At 57.9% G+C, this 14,495-nt stretch overlaps 1 protein-coding gene across 1 annotated transcript in view; it reads right to left on the bottom strand.

Moving 5' to 3' along the window:
• The window catches only part of BMP1 (bone morphogenetic protein 1), a 66,381-nt gene extending 52,210 nt beyond the window's left edge, over positions 1 to 14,171 (bottom strand). Inside the window, exon 1 of the mRNA XM_090051181.1 lies at positions 13,955 to 14,171. Coding sequence (XP_089907307.1) covers positions 13,955 to 14,093 — 139 coding nt within the window. The 5' untranslated portion in view covers positions 14,094 to 14,171. The remainder of the gene's footprint in view (positions 1 to 13,954) is intronic.
• Positions 14,172 to 14,495: the final 324 nt, after the last annotated feature.

The following is a 14,495-nucleotide window of genomic DNA, read 5'->3' as shown; positions in this document are numbered from 1 at the left end:
ATCCCCTTGCACAGCCTGGCAGGGACAGCGCTCCCCTCGCTCCAGGACCAGACCCAACAGACCCGCTGGGAAAGGAGCAAGCTTGAAACGCTGCATCCCCGCAGGCTGCTCTGCTGCTGCCTGCTCCAGCAGCCGGGCTGTTCTGCGCACAGCTTGGAAGAAAGCCTCGCCAGAGTTTCCGACTGACTCCTGTTGCTGTAGATCGCCAGCAGCACAGAGGGGAAGGTGGGAGTGGGAGGACGATGGGGCAGCACGGCAGCCCCACCGCCCGGGGTTTCATCTCAGAGATGTGCAGCAGCCTGCTGGCAACTGGGGAGCAGGGAGGGGGCATCGCTGGGCATCAGGGAATTGCAGCACCAGTAAATTTGGGGCCCAGGAGCTGCAGCTAGCGCCGACACTGCAGAGCAGAGCAGCTGCAGAAGGCTCAAACACAGAGGCCTCGGGCAGGGCCAGGGCCAGGGCCAGGCAGGAACACCACACCGCAAGGGGGAGAGGGATGCCAGGAGTGAAAGGGCAGTGGATCTTGGCTCAGCCAGCCGTCTGGGGCATCCCAGACAGTACTCAAATACACAGCTTCTCATGTGCTCCCCACCACCCGCCCACCCCACGGCGAGAGCTGTGCTGGGACAACAGAAACTGGGTCCCTTTTAATGCCCAAATGGCTGCACAGACTTTCTAAGGAGAGCCTCGCTGCAATTTGCTGATGCAAGACATGACCGAGCCACAGAGCCCTGCCAGACAGCTGCAGAAGCTGCCCAGCTCACCCGCGCTGGAAAGGAAAGGGCCCCAAGCTTCACAAGGGGACTTTTCCTGCAACCCTTGCGCCAGGGCCCCTCTTCCAGCCACACTGGTGCTGTGGGGCCCAGCTTCTTGCCACCTCTGCCAGCTGCTACTCCATGCTTTTCACAAAGGGCCGTACCTGGAGGAGACCAGGCTGGACCCCAGCAAGGCCGTGCAGGAAAAAGGGCAAGCACAGGCGAACACAAGAGCCGCTTAGCGCCTCCCTCCCTCCCCCTCCTCCCAGATCAAGGCCAGGGCAGCAGCAAAGGGAGGAAGACAGCACACTGACCTAGAGGACTAACAGGCTGAAGGTCAGCCCCATGGTCCTGATGTGTTTTCCCTGCACAATAACTTTGCCCTAGTTCCCAGGCCCAGCGGCCGAGTGTGCTGGTACACGATGTGGGGAGGGAAAAGAGAGAAGAGCCTTCCGTTTCTCCATGCTCTCTTTCACTTCCCATCCTCTGCACGGGGTACCCATTGCTAGCACGTAGCTTTGAAAGTGCTCCCTGCTGCCCAGCATTGCCGGGTGCGACTGGCATGGGTGCTTGGTCTCGGTCAGCTGAGGTTGCATCCAGCCTCCCTCCAAACTCTTTAGCTAGGCCAGCAACAGTTATAATAAAAACACCCTTTGCTTCTGACTCCTTTCCTGGACCATCACGGCCACAATGACATCCCAGCTTCATGGCTCCCCCCGCCAGCGCTGAACCTGATGAGCAAGGGAGGTGCTGGAGGTAGCAGCTCTTGGTCCGGCCCTCAGCAGGTCTCGACACAGAGAAGGACTTTGCAGCACACAAGCCACACTGGCTTGGCTGACTCTTGGATCATGTTAGGCCCCGTCTGCACTCCCAGCTTTCGGGTGTGGGTGCTCAGCATCACCAAGGACTCAGGTTCCCAGTAAGGTCTAAGGCAGGGAAGATGGTGATGGGCTCTAGGCTATCGATCCGCACGAGGGAACTCAGAGCTACGGCAGCTGCTGGGGCAGGATCTTTTAACTGGGTGTTGATACAGAAGTCCAAGTGGATTGGGATCTCTGGGTGCTGCCATAGATTGCTCTGTAGCTATATACAGACAAACCCTATAAGACCCGCAGACAGTCTCATAGTATGACACAGCCTCCTTTGTCCCCCAGGCAATTGGGCACTGGGGAACCCAATGCATTGCTCACTACTGCCCGACTCACACAAATAGGCAAGTCTACCGCCCTTGCTCCACCTCTGCAGTGTTCCAACTCTCATGATGTCTGGCGTTGTGCTTAAAGTCTATGCTTCAGGTTGTGAAAAACTTAACTTTTTCAGATAGATAGATATAAAAGAGCTAAGGTTTTCACGTTCCCAAAGCATAGACTTTAAGAACAATGCCAGACATAATGAGAGCGGGCCATACTGCCTCTGTTCCCTCCCTGAAAGCCAGGCTCCTGCAGCATATCTCCAACACTACGCTTCCTATTTTTTGCCTTGGACCCGCTGTGCCGGTTTTTTCATCCCGAATCCCAGGATGATGCTGACCCTCCCCACCCCAGCAGGAACAGAGTGATATTCCATTTGTGACAAGCTGAAGAGGAAAAATTCACCTCTGTGCCAAGAGCCAAGCCAAGGCCTCATGCCCTTGACAAGCCCTGCATAAGCAGAAGCCCCAAATCTATGTGCTTATCCTCTGCCAGGACTGGAGTGGGTCCTCACCCCATCCGAGCCACCTTCCCCCTGTGCCCACGTCACTTGTGGGGCAGGCCAGAGAGCAGCGTGGAGCAAAAGCACGCTTGCCAGCAAGTCACCCCGGTGCTACTGTGTCGGAAGCACTAGGCTTGCACCCTGGGTTTGACAGATCATTTCCCAGAGCTGGAAGATAACTTCGTCCTCAGCCGTTGTTCTGTTTCTTTGAGGTCCTTGGAACAACGTCATCATCGCTGGGGCAAGCTTTGTACAAACAGTACTTGTATTATGACAGAAGCCAGCCCCTGACATGCAAGCGGCACGCTCCTCAGGTAAACAGCGCTCTCCTCCCCTCTCCTCCTCACGCATGCCAATCCCTCCCGCTTCTGCCTGCCCCCTCACCGGGCATACCCATGGCAAACCATGTCCAGCTACCTGCCCCAGACAGCTGGCACTGGCAGATAAGCTGCTCTCAGAGCTGCAGCCTTCAGGGAAAGGGAATCTGGCTGGATGAGGGACTACTCTTTCCCGAATCCCTAATGGCAGTGACGCAGGGATGAGCTGGGCCTGGCTCTAGAGCAGCCTGCCCAAGACGAAGCAAATGCAGCGTTCTCATGCGTGAGTGATGCTGGTGAGGGCGGGCGGGCGAGATCAACAGGGCCAGATTGCGTTTTGGGTCACGCCGGGTGAGGCGCGTTTCTGTGCACAGGGCCAGGAAAACAGCCCTTTGCACTGCCCTCAGTCCCACACATGGGAGCTCTCCAAATAGGCGCACAGCGGTGCGTGGGCTGACCTCCCTGCACAGGGCTGGCTGCGAGCAAGGAGTGCCGTGTCCAGCTGGGCAACGAGGGACTCAGCTGGATCCCTTAACCCATGTGGAGCCAGCTCTGGGTAGGTGCCCTCACCGAACGTGACCCCAGCACCAAGAGCACAGACATCACGGTGCAACTCAGAACCTCCCCAGATGCAGGCTCCTTGTCACCTGCAAAGCCGAGGGTCTGCAGGAGTATCTGGAGGTGTCCACAGAGCAGCAGCAACTAGCTCTGTGGGACTACCGAGGTGTGCCAGCCACTGGCCCCAGCCATCACTTCCAAGGGCACCACTTCGAGGGGCTGTGGCATGCCCCAACCAAATGGGGCAGCAGTGCCAGAGAAGTCAAGGCTGCCACAGACAGCCACTGTCCATCCAGCAACCCACTGCAAACTGCCCAGATGCACAGGATCCAGGCTCTACGGTACTAGCAGAGCTAGCAAGGCCTCTACACTAGATGAATTCAGGGCAGCGAGCAGGTCCAGGGCAGGCCATGCTCCGAAGGACCACAGGGAGCGAGCGAATGGGGCCCAACATCAATTAGGGGGTGATGAAACTTTATGGGTGCCAGGAGGGATTTGCTTCTCACATGCTACCTGCTGGGGGACAGCCAGGATCTGAGTATGCAGGGCCAAGCCTTTAGCTGGTGGAAGGGGGCACACCTCCACAGAGTGCCGTACCGGTTGGTCCTAGCTGGGGCTGCAGCCTTCCAGCTCCCCTTTTACACTGATGCGGTCTCCAGCACTGGATCCACACCACTGAGGACACTGATGATTCAAGACAAATGCACAGGGGTGAGGCTGATAAATCACCTCCCCCAGAAGGGCCAGAGGCCTCGCACACAGTTGTTTAGGGCAGGACTTGAGAAGCGTCCGGGAAAGACTGCAGAAAGGCAGCCAACTTTTTCTGGAATAGCCCCAGGGGCACAGCAGTGCCTTGCCGTCCCTGAAACGCCCTCAGATGGTGGGATCGTGTAACAGGGTTAAGCTGAGACTGTGGGGTGGGGACTCTCCCCACGCCTCTTCCAGGAAGGCTTGCAGCTTCCTTGCAAGCAGCTGGCATCACGTACTCGCAGAGCCAGGATGGTTGCCTGGATGAGCGCAAGCTCCAGGCCGGCATGGTGAGTCCTATGCCCCTATTAAGCCCGTCCCTACAGCTTTAGTCCCCAGCTGGACCCCATGCACAAGCAGAATGGATTCAACTTGCAGCTGGCAGGAAGGGAAGACCTTGGCCCCTGAGTCCCAGGCCCACCCGAAAGGGCCCGAGTGCATGCGTGGACACGAAGGGGCAAGGAAGAGATGCGTCTGAAAGGTGCATGCTGGCCAGCTGCTGATCTGGCAAGTAGTGCCGACTCCCAGCCAACACATCGGCATCCTCCTTGCTTCCCAGAGTCGTCAGCTATGTCAGGAATGTTCCCTGCTTGCTCCCCCCTCGCAGGCACACACCATCCAGCTGCTGCACATGAGCACACTCTGCTCACTGCCGCCGACACCCAGACCCCTGCCTGCAAGGACCAGGTGGCTGCAGCTCCTGGGGCAACGGTTCTCAACCTGCACAGATTCAGAAAATGACAGCTCTGAGTTTTCACTCGATTTTTGACTACAGAAAACCAACGGAGCATTTTTTTCCGGTGCAGAGACCTCAGGAAAACTAAATGGCTCAGCATAGTTTCAACCATGTGGATTCTTATTTGAAACCTCTGCATTTGTCTGGTGAATCACATTTGCATCCCTAACAGTGCTAACGCTGTGGCACCTCATAACACCCTGGAAAGGATTTCAAGGCACTCCAGTTGAGAACCACTGGTTAGGGGCTCCTCTGCTATACTGGAAGCTGTAGGACAAGGCAGCGGAGGGCTGCGCTACAGGGGCTACCCTCCGCAAGTACTCCAGACCCCACTTCTCACAAAGGGCTCAGAGTTTAGGAAGAAAACCCAAACTTGGTTATTTTCAAATGGCACCAAATGCTCCAAGAGTTGCTTTCCTTGGACCAGCAGGCTGTGCTGCACAAGGGCACCAGTGCAAAGGACCTAGGTACTGAGGACTTTAGCATTAGGGTGGCACAGTGCATGCACATGACTTCTGCATGCTTGCACCCAGCACTGCCTTGTGATGGGGCTCTCTCCAAGGCCTATGCCACCGGTTTTGTCCCTTGGCCTCGCTGCTCTCTCTTTGGGATACTTGCGCAGCCTCCCATCAGCACGATGCCTGTGAGATGCAGCAAAGCTGCCCTCATTTTACAGCGGGGCCCAGAGGCGGAAGGGCCCTGGTACCAGGGTGCAGCAGGGGAGGGATGGGAGCCCAGGACTGCACGGGACCTGTGGCTTCTCCAGAGCTGGTGCCTGATTTCTCTTGTTGGCACTGCCCTGCTGGGAAGCTGAGCTCATCTCAGGGCTGAGAGGTCACTCCCCTTCCTGGGCACCTGGCACCTCTTTTCCACCATTACCAGCTGTACTGGGAGCTGCAGCCTACAACAGAAAACCTCTGTATGCCCATCACCAAGCCTCAGCATCAGTGGGGTGCCCCTAGATGACATTAGTAACTACATCACACACTATAGGGAGCAGCACAGCCAGCACCCAGCTGTGTGCTAAGTGCCCCCCTGCTGCACTGTTGGTGGGATCATCGCAAAGCTATGTCCCACCAGCAGTGCCATCGGTGAGGACACACGAGTGCAAGCAAACCTTGCTGCGTAGCCCACCCGCTGAGACGAGGCTGCAGAAGAAGAGGGCACAGGAGTGTCTGGATGGGTCTGCAGGGCTCTCCCATGCCTATCCCTTCGCTGTGCTGAGCCTCACAGGGCTGCATGTGCATGTCCTTTCTTGTGCCATCGTTCAGCCGAGACACCAGCAGTCAGACCAAGATGGCCCCATCACATCCTGCGGGTACTTGCCAATGTCATCCATAGCCAGATGTTAGAACAGCTGGTGGGGACCATGCACTGAAACGCAGGTGGCAAACCCACCCCTCCCTCCAAAACCTGACCCCGGCTCCGCAGAAGCGGCTGCTTCCCGCTTCTGCGGAGAGAGACGTGGCAGAGAAGAAAGCTTGCCCCTGCCAGGCTCCCGCACCACAGTCAGGGATGAGCGAGGCGGCAGGTTACCAGGCACCAGCCCCAGTAGCCAAGCAAGCTGCTATTCCTCCTCACCCTGGGGCCTCTGCAGCCTGCTAAGAGGCCAGCTCTGCTCCTGGGATGTTTGCCCAGAAGAGCTTCTGAGGATAGCGATGAGTGCCAGAGACATAGCGGGAATGGGGGGGAAGTCCCCTCCTTCCCCCAGATTCCTCCCGGCTGCCACCCCCCCCCCAGCAGCTGCACCAGGGACAGGGAGCACACAGCTTACAGGCTTAGCATTGGGAGAGTCTGGTGCTTTCCATGCACATGAGGCAGGGCAAAACTTTTGCTCATCTCTAGCAGGGCTGAGGGCCGAGGCACCAAGCCCCTGGAGCCGGGCAGGGGTGGGAGGAGAGCCCCACAGTCCCATCTCCAGAGTTTCTCTGGCAGGCTTCTCCGCCGTGCTGGATGGGTTATGCTATGGCTCAGCCGTGTCCGCAAGCAGTGAGTAAACAGTCAGGACAGCCGTTCCAGTGTCTGCCTCAGCGTCTGCTCCAACCGAGATCTAAAACAGTTTCCCTTCACAGCTGAGACGGGGCCAATCTCACCGTCCAGGAGGAAAAACATCGGGCCTGATCACCCTCTCAGCCTGCCTCTGCTCCACTGGCCATTCATCACTCCTGACCCCGTGGGACCAGATCTGCACACAAGGATCCAGAGGTCTGGCCAGGGCCTTGTGTAATACCCTTAACATTTCCTTATCTCTACCGGCAGCGCCTTGCCCAGGATTGCATTTTGCTCCTCCACGGCCGCATCACACTAGCAATGGACTAATACATGCAGGGCTTCGCTGTCGGCAGGCAGCAACCGAGAAAAATCACAGCTCATTACCAGACCCCCAAGTGCATGGCCTTGCTCATTATACTGTTTAATTCAACCCGTGTCTATTATGTCAGCCCCCAAAATGACTCGCTTCCTCCTGTCCGAAAGTCCAGTCTTCCTTAATGCTAAGGATCTCACTCAATTGTGCCATTAGCAAGTTTCATCAGCACATACCTCTGTTTCATGCCAAAAATCAGTGCAAACTATAACAAACCAGTCATCAGGCTCAACCTTAAGCAACGCACTTGCAACTTCCCTCCAACTCAGTAATGGCACTGAGAAACACAGCCCATCATCACCTCCGCTTTGCCAGTTCCTTACCATCCTGACAATTCCTGGTCTTGTCCCCGGCTTTCTACAGCTAGAGCAATATCCTGTGTGGTACCACATCAGATGCTTTATTGAGGTCCAGAGGGATGAGATGTGCCACATTCCCTCTGCCTAGAAAGCCAGTTCTCCCCGCAAAACTTAACTAGTCAGTCTGGTGCCATCTGCCAGCTGCATTTCGACTCCAGTCCCCATCTAGCTGCATGGCCTGAAGCATTCGCTCTTTCAATTTTGTTCTAAGGCTGTGCTTGCTAATGAGGCATCTCCCATTCCCACACCCTCCTTCTCACCAGTCCCATGTTTCCACCTCGCTGTTCCTTCTCCTCCTCTTTGGAAACTAGCACACTTTTCCTTCGTTTCTGGGCCACATCAGCATGGTCTCAGCTTGACCCTGCCCTCACTGCATGGATGCTCTGCTTCCCCTCTGCCCCCATGCTCTTCCTATTTCCCGTGGCTGAACCCCTTTCACTTTAGGATACCTTGCAAGGTCTGCCTCAGCTGGACTTCGGCAGCTCCCACCCTCTCCCTACCCATTGTGGCCCTGAAGGTGTAGGTTTCTTCGTTGAGGAGCGCTCAGGCCCCTGGTCCTTTCAGATCTCTGCTACCTCCAACCCACTGTCTCCCCTTCTGAAGCTCTGCTGCTGGATCCTGGCTCGTCCCAGTTGCTCTCCACCTTAACTGTGCTCATCTCTTCTCTCTTGGCTTGCAAAGAAAGCATATAATTACAGACTCTGGAGGCTCCAAATCCCTGCTCACCACAGCACGACAAGCCACCAGCCCTGTCAGTGCTGTGCTAATTTGGGCTGAAGACTGGGTGCATCTCAGGCTTGCCAGTCTAGCAGAAGACCCACAGGACGCGCTGCCTCGACAGGCAGATGCAATGGAAGTGGGAGATGGGGCATGGTCTAGAGACAACAGGGGGGATGGAGGAGTGGGGTGCCTTGAAAACAGGGGAGCCAGCGTCTTTGGAGACTAAGCCTGCGCAAAACACAGCCCAGGGAGGGAGTTGGCAGAGACCTGATCCAGCAGCAGTTACAGGTAGCACAGGTGAGACAGGCTCTCACTCTGGAATGGCCCAAGCAGCTTGCAGGACCCTATTCGGCATCTGCAGGTGTGGAGACACCCCAGCAAGCATCCCGAGGTCCCTAAACACAGCCGGCACTGGCAAACAGAGGCCTGCTGTGGGTGCACTGGCAAACGGAGGCCTGCTGTGGGTGGAGCTCAGGTTCGTTGCTGCTTGAGAAGGTGATAACCTTTGCCTGGGGCTCTTGGCTGCACCAGCTGGTTTCACCTTCCTGGATGGGAGTAATGGCCAGGATGTAGTGGGACACAGGGTAGGACTCAGGATGCAGCCTTGGCTGCTTCAGGGTTATTAGTCAGAAGCGGTCAGGATGTGCAGGGCCAATGAAGGTGCAACAGTCCTTCCCTCTGGGGAAAACAAACAGGGTCACTGATCACTCCCATCCTTCCTTCTCCTATTGCTTCTGTCCCAGTACCGCTAATGGTGCACAGGCCTGCTCCGGGCCCCTAATGCCTGACCTTGGGAGCCAGGACAGGCCAGAGCCTTTTCGAAACAGAAGACAAGGGTTATTCAGTAAGAAAAGAGCCTAGGAAGAGAGGTGTGAGACTCCAAAATGCATTGGCCCTCCCCATCAAGCTGGATTCAATTTGCAAAGTCAAATCAGCTACAAAAACAGAGCCAGAGCCAGCAGCGGCAGTCTCTTATTAAAAGGAGAGCTGCTGGAAAGGGAAGTTTGGAAACAGCTCGGTGCGGGTGTCGGATTTTTCCTGGATCCCTCTGCCAGCTCTCCAAGAGCAGGGTCACCTGCCGGGGAACGGTGTTTTTGGAGCAGGGGCTGCAGACAGGGCGAGGGGAATAGGGATGCTGGGGTCTGGCCCAGCTGCACCGCTGTAGGGTGGGTGCTACAGACTAGCCTCCAACTGCACAGATGGGGAAAGAGGCCCCAAGTGCTGAAGGGGCTTGCTGAATGCAAGCAGCAAGCCCTCAGCAGAGGTGGGAACGGACCCTGCAAGATGCGACCCTCCATCCCAGACAACGGGAAATACAACTCAGGAGTTTCATAGTTTGTAGGGTCGGAAGGGACCTGAGCAGATCATCTAGTCCGACCCCCTGCCATGGCAGGAAAGAGTACTGGGGTCAAACGACCCCAGCAAGATGTTCATCTAGCCTCCTCTTAAACACCCCCAGGGTAGGAGCCTGCACCATTTCCTCTTGGAAGCTGGTTCCAGATCCTAGCCGCCCTGACCGTGAGGTCGCACCTCCTGATGTCTAGTCTGAATCTCCCCTCTGCCGGCTTGTGACCGTTATTCCTGGTCACTCCTGGCAGTGCTTGGGGAAACAGTGACTCCCCCAATGCCTGCTGGTCCCCCCGACTAGTTTATAACAGGCCACTAGATCCCCCTCAGCCTTCTCTTTTGGAGGCTGAACAGGTTCAGGTCCCGCAGCCTGTCCTCATAGGGCCTGCCCTGTTGTCCCCTGATCATACGAGTGGCCTCCTCTGGACCCTCTCCATGCTGTCGACATCCCTCTTGAAGTGCGGCGCCCAGAACTGGACGCAGTACTCCAGCTGCGGCCTGACCAGTGCCGCATAGAGGGGGAGGATCACCTCCCTGGACCTGCTCGAGATGCATCTGTGGATGCATGCCAAGGTGCGGTTGGCCTTCCTGACTGCCTCTCCACACTGCTGGCCCACATTCATCTTGGAGTCAACGATGACCCCCAGATCCCTTTCTGCCTCCATGCTGACAAGAGGGGAGTTCCCCAGCCTGTAGGTATGGTGCCCGTTCTTCCTCCTGAGGTGCATCACCTTGCACTTGTCTGTGTTGAATCCCATCCTATTCTCGTCCGCCCACCCTTGTAACCTGTCGAGGTCTGATTGTAGCCTGTTGCATCCTTCCAGTGTGCCCACGTCCCCCCACAGCTTAGTGTCATCAGCAAATTTGAACAGGGTGCTTTTTACCCCCTCATCCAAATCGCTGATGAAGACGTTGAACAGTGCAGGCCCGAGGACCGAGCCCTGCGGGACCCCACTGCCCACGTCCTTCCAGGTTGAGAAGGACCCATCCACTACCACCCTCTGGGTGCGGCCCTCCAGCCAGTTGGTGACCCATTTGACTGTGTGGGTGTCGACACCACAGCCCCCCAGTTTCCTAATGAGAACAGGGTGAGAGACAGTGTCAAAAGCCTTCTGGAAGTCCAGAAAGACTATATCCACTGCTACCCCTGCATCTAGTGATCTGGTGATCTGATTGTAAAAGGCCACCAGGTTGGTCTGACAGGACCTGCCACTGATGAACCCATGTTGGTTGCCCCCAAGCATGCAGTCCCCTGCTGGCCCCTCCTGGTTGTGTGCCAGCATAATTTTCTCGAACAGCTTGCCTAGGATCGAGGTGAGACTAACCGGCCTATAGTTTCCCGGGTCCTCCTTCCTGCCTTTTTTGAAGATGGGGACCACGTTGGCCCTCTTCCAGTCCTCTGGTACCTCACCAGAGCACCACGAGTGCTCGTAAAGCCATGCCAGGGGACTTGCAATGACCTCGGCCAGTTCCTTTAGAACTCTAGGGTGGAGATCGTCCGGGCCGGCTGACTTGAATACATCCAACCCCTCCAGAAGCTCTGTTTTTGTAGCTGATTTGACTTTGCAAATTGAATCCAGCTTGATGGGGAGGGCGAGCTCCCCAAGCAAGGACATCCCAGCTATTGTCTCCTCCCTGGCAATGGCCCCCACTGAATGAAATAAGCCAGGCACAGAGCAGACCCTCTCCTGCCCCAAGGGAGACGCCCTCAGGAACTAGCCCACCTCCGCATAAAACCGACCCGCAGATGCTCTGCATCTGCCGCAGCCCCGATGACACTGAAGGGGCCACGGGAGATGAGGCGCTGCGGTGAGGGGGAGCAGACGGACAGCGATTAGGCTCTACTCTGCGGCAGGTGGTCATAGGCAAGACCTTGTCGGGGCAGCATAGGAAAGGGGAGATCCACGGAGCCAAAGCTTTGGAAGCTGGAGGCTGGGAGAGAGACGCCCATGGAGACTGGTACGAGCAGGGATTTCCTCCCACGGGGAGGATGCACTTCCAGCAGGCTGGGCTCTCTCTAGCTCAGGCGGCCTTGCTCTCTGCTCCCCAAAATGCCTCCTCTCCTGCCTCGGTAGCCGCTGACACCCAGACCTCCCTTTCCAGCTGGGGACTGCATGCTTGTCACTGACCCCGGAGACCTCTCTGCAAGTCAGGGAGCTGCCCGAGGCCGCCTGCCCTGCTTGCTCTCAAGGTTCAGGGAGGCACAGCCATCCCTTCGCACCTCCCCAGGGCCAGGCTGGGACAGCGCCCGGACTGGGGAAGCTCTTTGGAGCATGCCCTGCCGGCCCCCAGGGCTGCGCCTACTACAGCAAAGCCCCAGCCGGGGTGCTAGGAGGCACGGTGCTGCCTCAGAGATGAGAGGCATTGGGGACTCAGCAGCCCCCTCGAAAGAAGAGATCCTCCTCCTCCATACTCCTCGCCAGCCTCTCTAGTCACGTTCCTCTTGTCACTGTCCCCTGCGCCCGCTCTGCCTGCTTCCTTTGCCCATTTTGCTGCCCCGTCAGAAAGGTCCACGAGGAGCCCCGCATCCCATCCCCTCTCTAGCAGGTCGAGGCATCCTTCCTCCCCAAGTGCTCCCGCGTGCTCCCCACTCCCATGCAGCACGGCTTGCTGATAAGCTTCAGAAAGCGCCAGATGCCTCTCGACGGGACACGCTGGCATGAATCGACTTTCCAGGATGCTAGCGGTGCCTGTGGAGGGGCGACGCAGCAGAGCCAGACACGTACCAATGTGGTTTGCCATGGGAAATTCATCCGCCTGTCCCCAGGACCGAGACCCCAGGATCCCATACCTGCACCCAGGCAGACAAATGCCACCCGGCTGTATGTATAGCAGCTGAGCAAGAGCAGGTCTCTTCCCAGTCTGCCTCCTGAGAGTCAGAGCCCACTGCAATGTGGGATCAGCAATGGTGAAATGACAGAACAAGATCTTTCTGAAATGGCTGGAGGGGGGAAAAACACATCAGGGGTTTTTTTTCATTGCTAAATTGGTTCAAGAATTGGTATCCACCTCCCAAAGATAATACAAGTGCAAATCTTCAAGCAGTGCATGTTTGCTTAGCACTTACTACAGCCTGGCATGCTCAAAACTCCCTACAAACTTTAGCTAAGGTGAACAGCCTTAAATCCTCACTGGAAACTGCAATCACAGAGCAAGATTGCCCACGGCTGGGCAATCAGGAGAAGCAAGGACCAGTTTCTGGGCTCTAACCATTTGACTGCAATCGCCTCCGAGGCCACGGCATAGCACCCAAGAGTCCCGTCTCACCTCCTATTTCCAACCTCACGTATACCCACCCCAACCCCATCAGCTGCAGAGAGAGCCCAGGCGTTCTGCCTCCCAAACCCAGGGGTGTCCTCTGCCCTATGCAATGCAAAAATGGTGCTGGATTGCAGCACCTGAGACGCGCCCTCGCTTTCCACCCCAGTGGGATCTTCAGCCGCAAAGCTGGCTGGACCATGGGGTCTGGAGGAGTTTCTCAGAAAGGTGCCGATGGCACCCCAGCGGCCCCGTCCTTTGTGTGTGGGCACGCACGTGCACACGTGGGGAGGGGGGCAAGCAAACCCAATGGCAAGGGCCCGGAGGCCCCGGGCAGCAGGGAGTTCTCCACGCAGGGCGGGCGGGCGGGCGGCCTCAGATCACCCCTGGCAGGAGCCGCGCAGCAAAAGCCAAATTCCATTCCCAGCCATTCCCCCTCTGCGCGTGGGATTCAAGGGAGCCACAGCACCGCTCCGAGGGCCAAGGAGTCAGCTGTTTCCGGCCGCGCTTCAAGTCCAAGGGAACTCACAGCAGCGGCCGCAACGAAACAAAAACAACCCCCCCCGAACGTGCACACGTACAGAGCGGGTGCACGCTCGTGGGACGCGTGTCACGGTCCCGGCGGCTCTCAGCAAAGTAACCTCTGCTGCCCCGAAGGCGCGGACAGCTCCCGGCCCACCTCCGACCCCCGGGCCGCTCGGGGGCTGGACGAAGAGTTCAGACACCCCGCGTCCCACCGGGGCCTGATCCTGCCCGTCTGGGCACAGCTACACCAACAACCCTGGCTGCATTAGTCACATCAGGAGGCAGGCGAGGCGGGGGGAGTCCCGCCAGCTGCTCTGCACAGCGCACAGGCAGGGATCCCAGGACCCGGCACTTGCAAAAGGGCCCGGGGTGGGGATGCTGTTTGTCAGCGCGGCAGAGAAGAGCAAGGCGGCGAGGGGAAGTGCCCCCCAAACCCACCCACCCCTGCCCCTGCCCCATCCCAGCCAGCAGGGGCACTGCCCGTGCCTCAGTTTCCCTCCCGCCCCGCGCCAAGTTGCAGGCGCGCCCGGAGCAGGCGGGGAGCAGCCCCCGCCAGCCCACTCCTTTGTCCGCACCGGCCTTGCACGGGTCCTTGTAGTCCAGCGGCTCGGGCTCGGGCTCAGGCTCGGCGTAGTCGGGGTAGTCGGCCACGTCCAGCGCCCGGCCCAGCACGGCGAAGGCGAGCAGCAGGCAGCGCGCCCGGCCCCCGGCCATGCTGCTGGTCCCGGGGCTGCGGCTCGGGCTCCCCTGCCAGGGCTCGCCGCCTCTCTCCCTTCCTCCCAGCGAAACGCGAGCCGGCAGGGGCGGGTTCAGGCGCCGAGCTCGGCCCCTCCGGAGCCCCGCGCCGCCCACCCTCACCGCAAAAACGCTTCTTCCTCCCGTCTAACCTGAATCTAGTTTGCACCCATTCTTCCTAGTGACGCCTAGGGGCGCGCCGGTAAATAGCGCATCTCCGATGCCCCGCTGTCTTCCCTTGATAAACTTGTAGGCGGCTACAAGGTCGCCCCTCGCACCTCTCCCAGTTAAGCGGACAAGTCGCAACTGGGAACCAATCAAACAACGTTATAAGTGGGGGGTGGATAATACCTTTTTCCCACCAAAAATACCCCACCATTT

Source organism: Crocodylus siamensis, chromosome 6 (genome assembly GCF_052110815.1).
Source record: "Crocodylus siamensis isolate JL-2025a chromosome 6, ASM5211081v1, whole genome shotgun sequence".
Classification (NCBI taxonomy): Eukaryota; Metazoa; Chordata; order Crocodylia; family Crocodylidae; genus Crocodylus; species Crocodylus siamensis.
The sequence above is the reverse complement of the archived record's forward strand: the minus strand, read 5'-3'. Positions and strand labels throughout refer to the sequence as shown.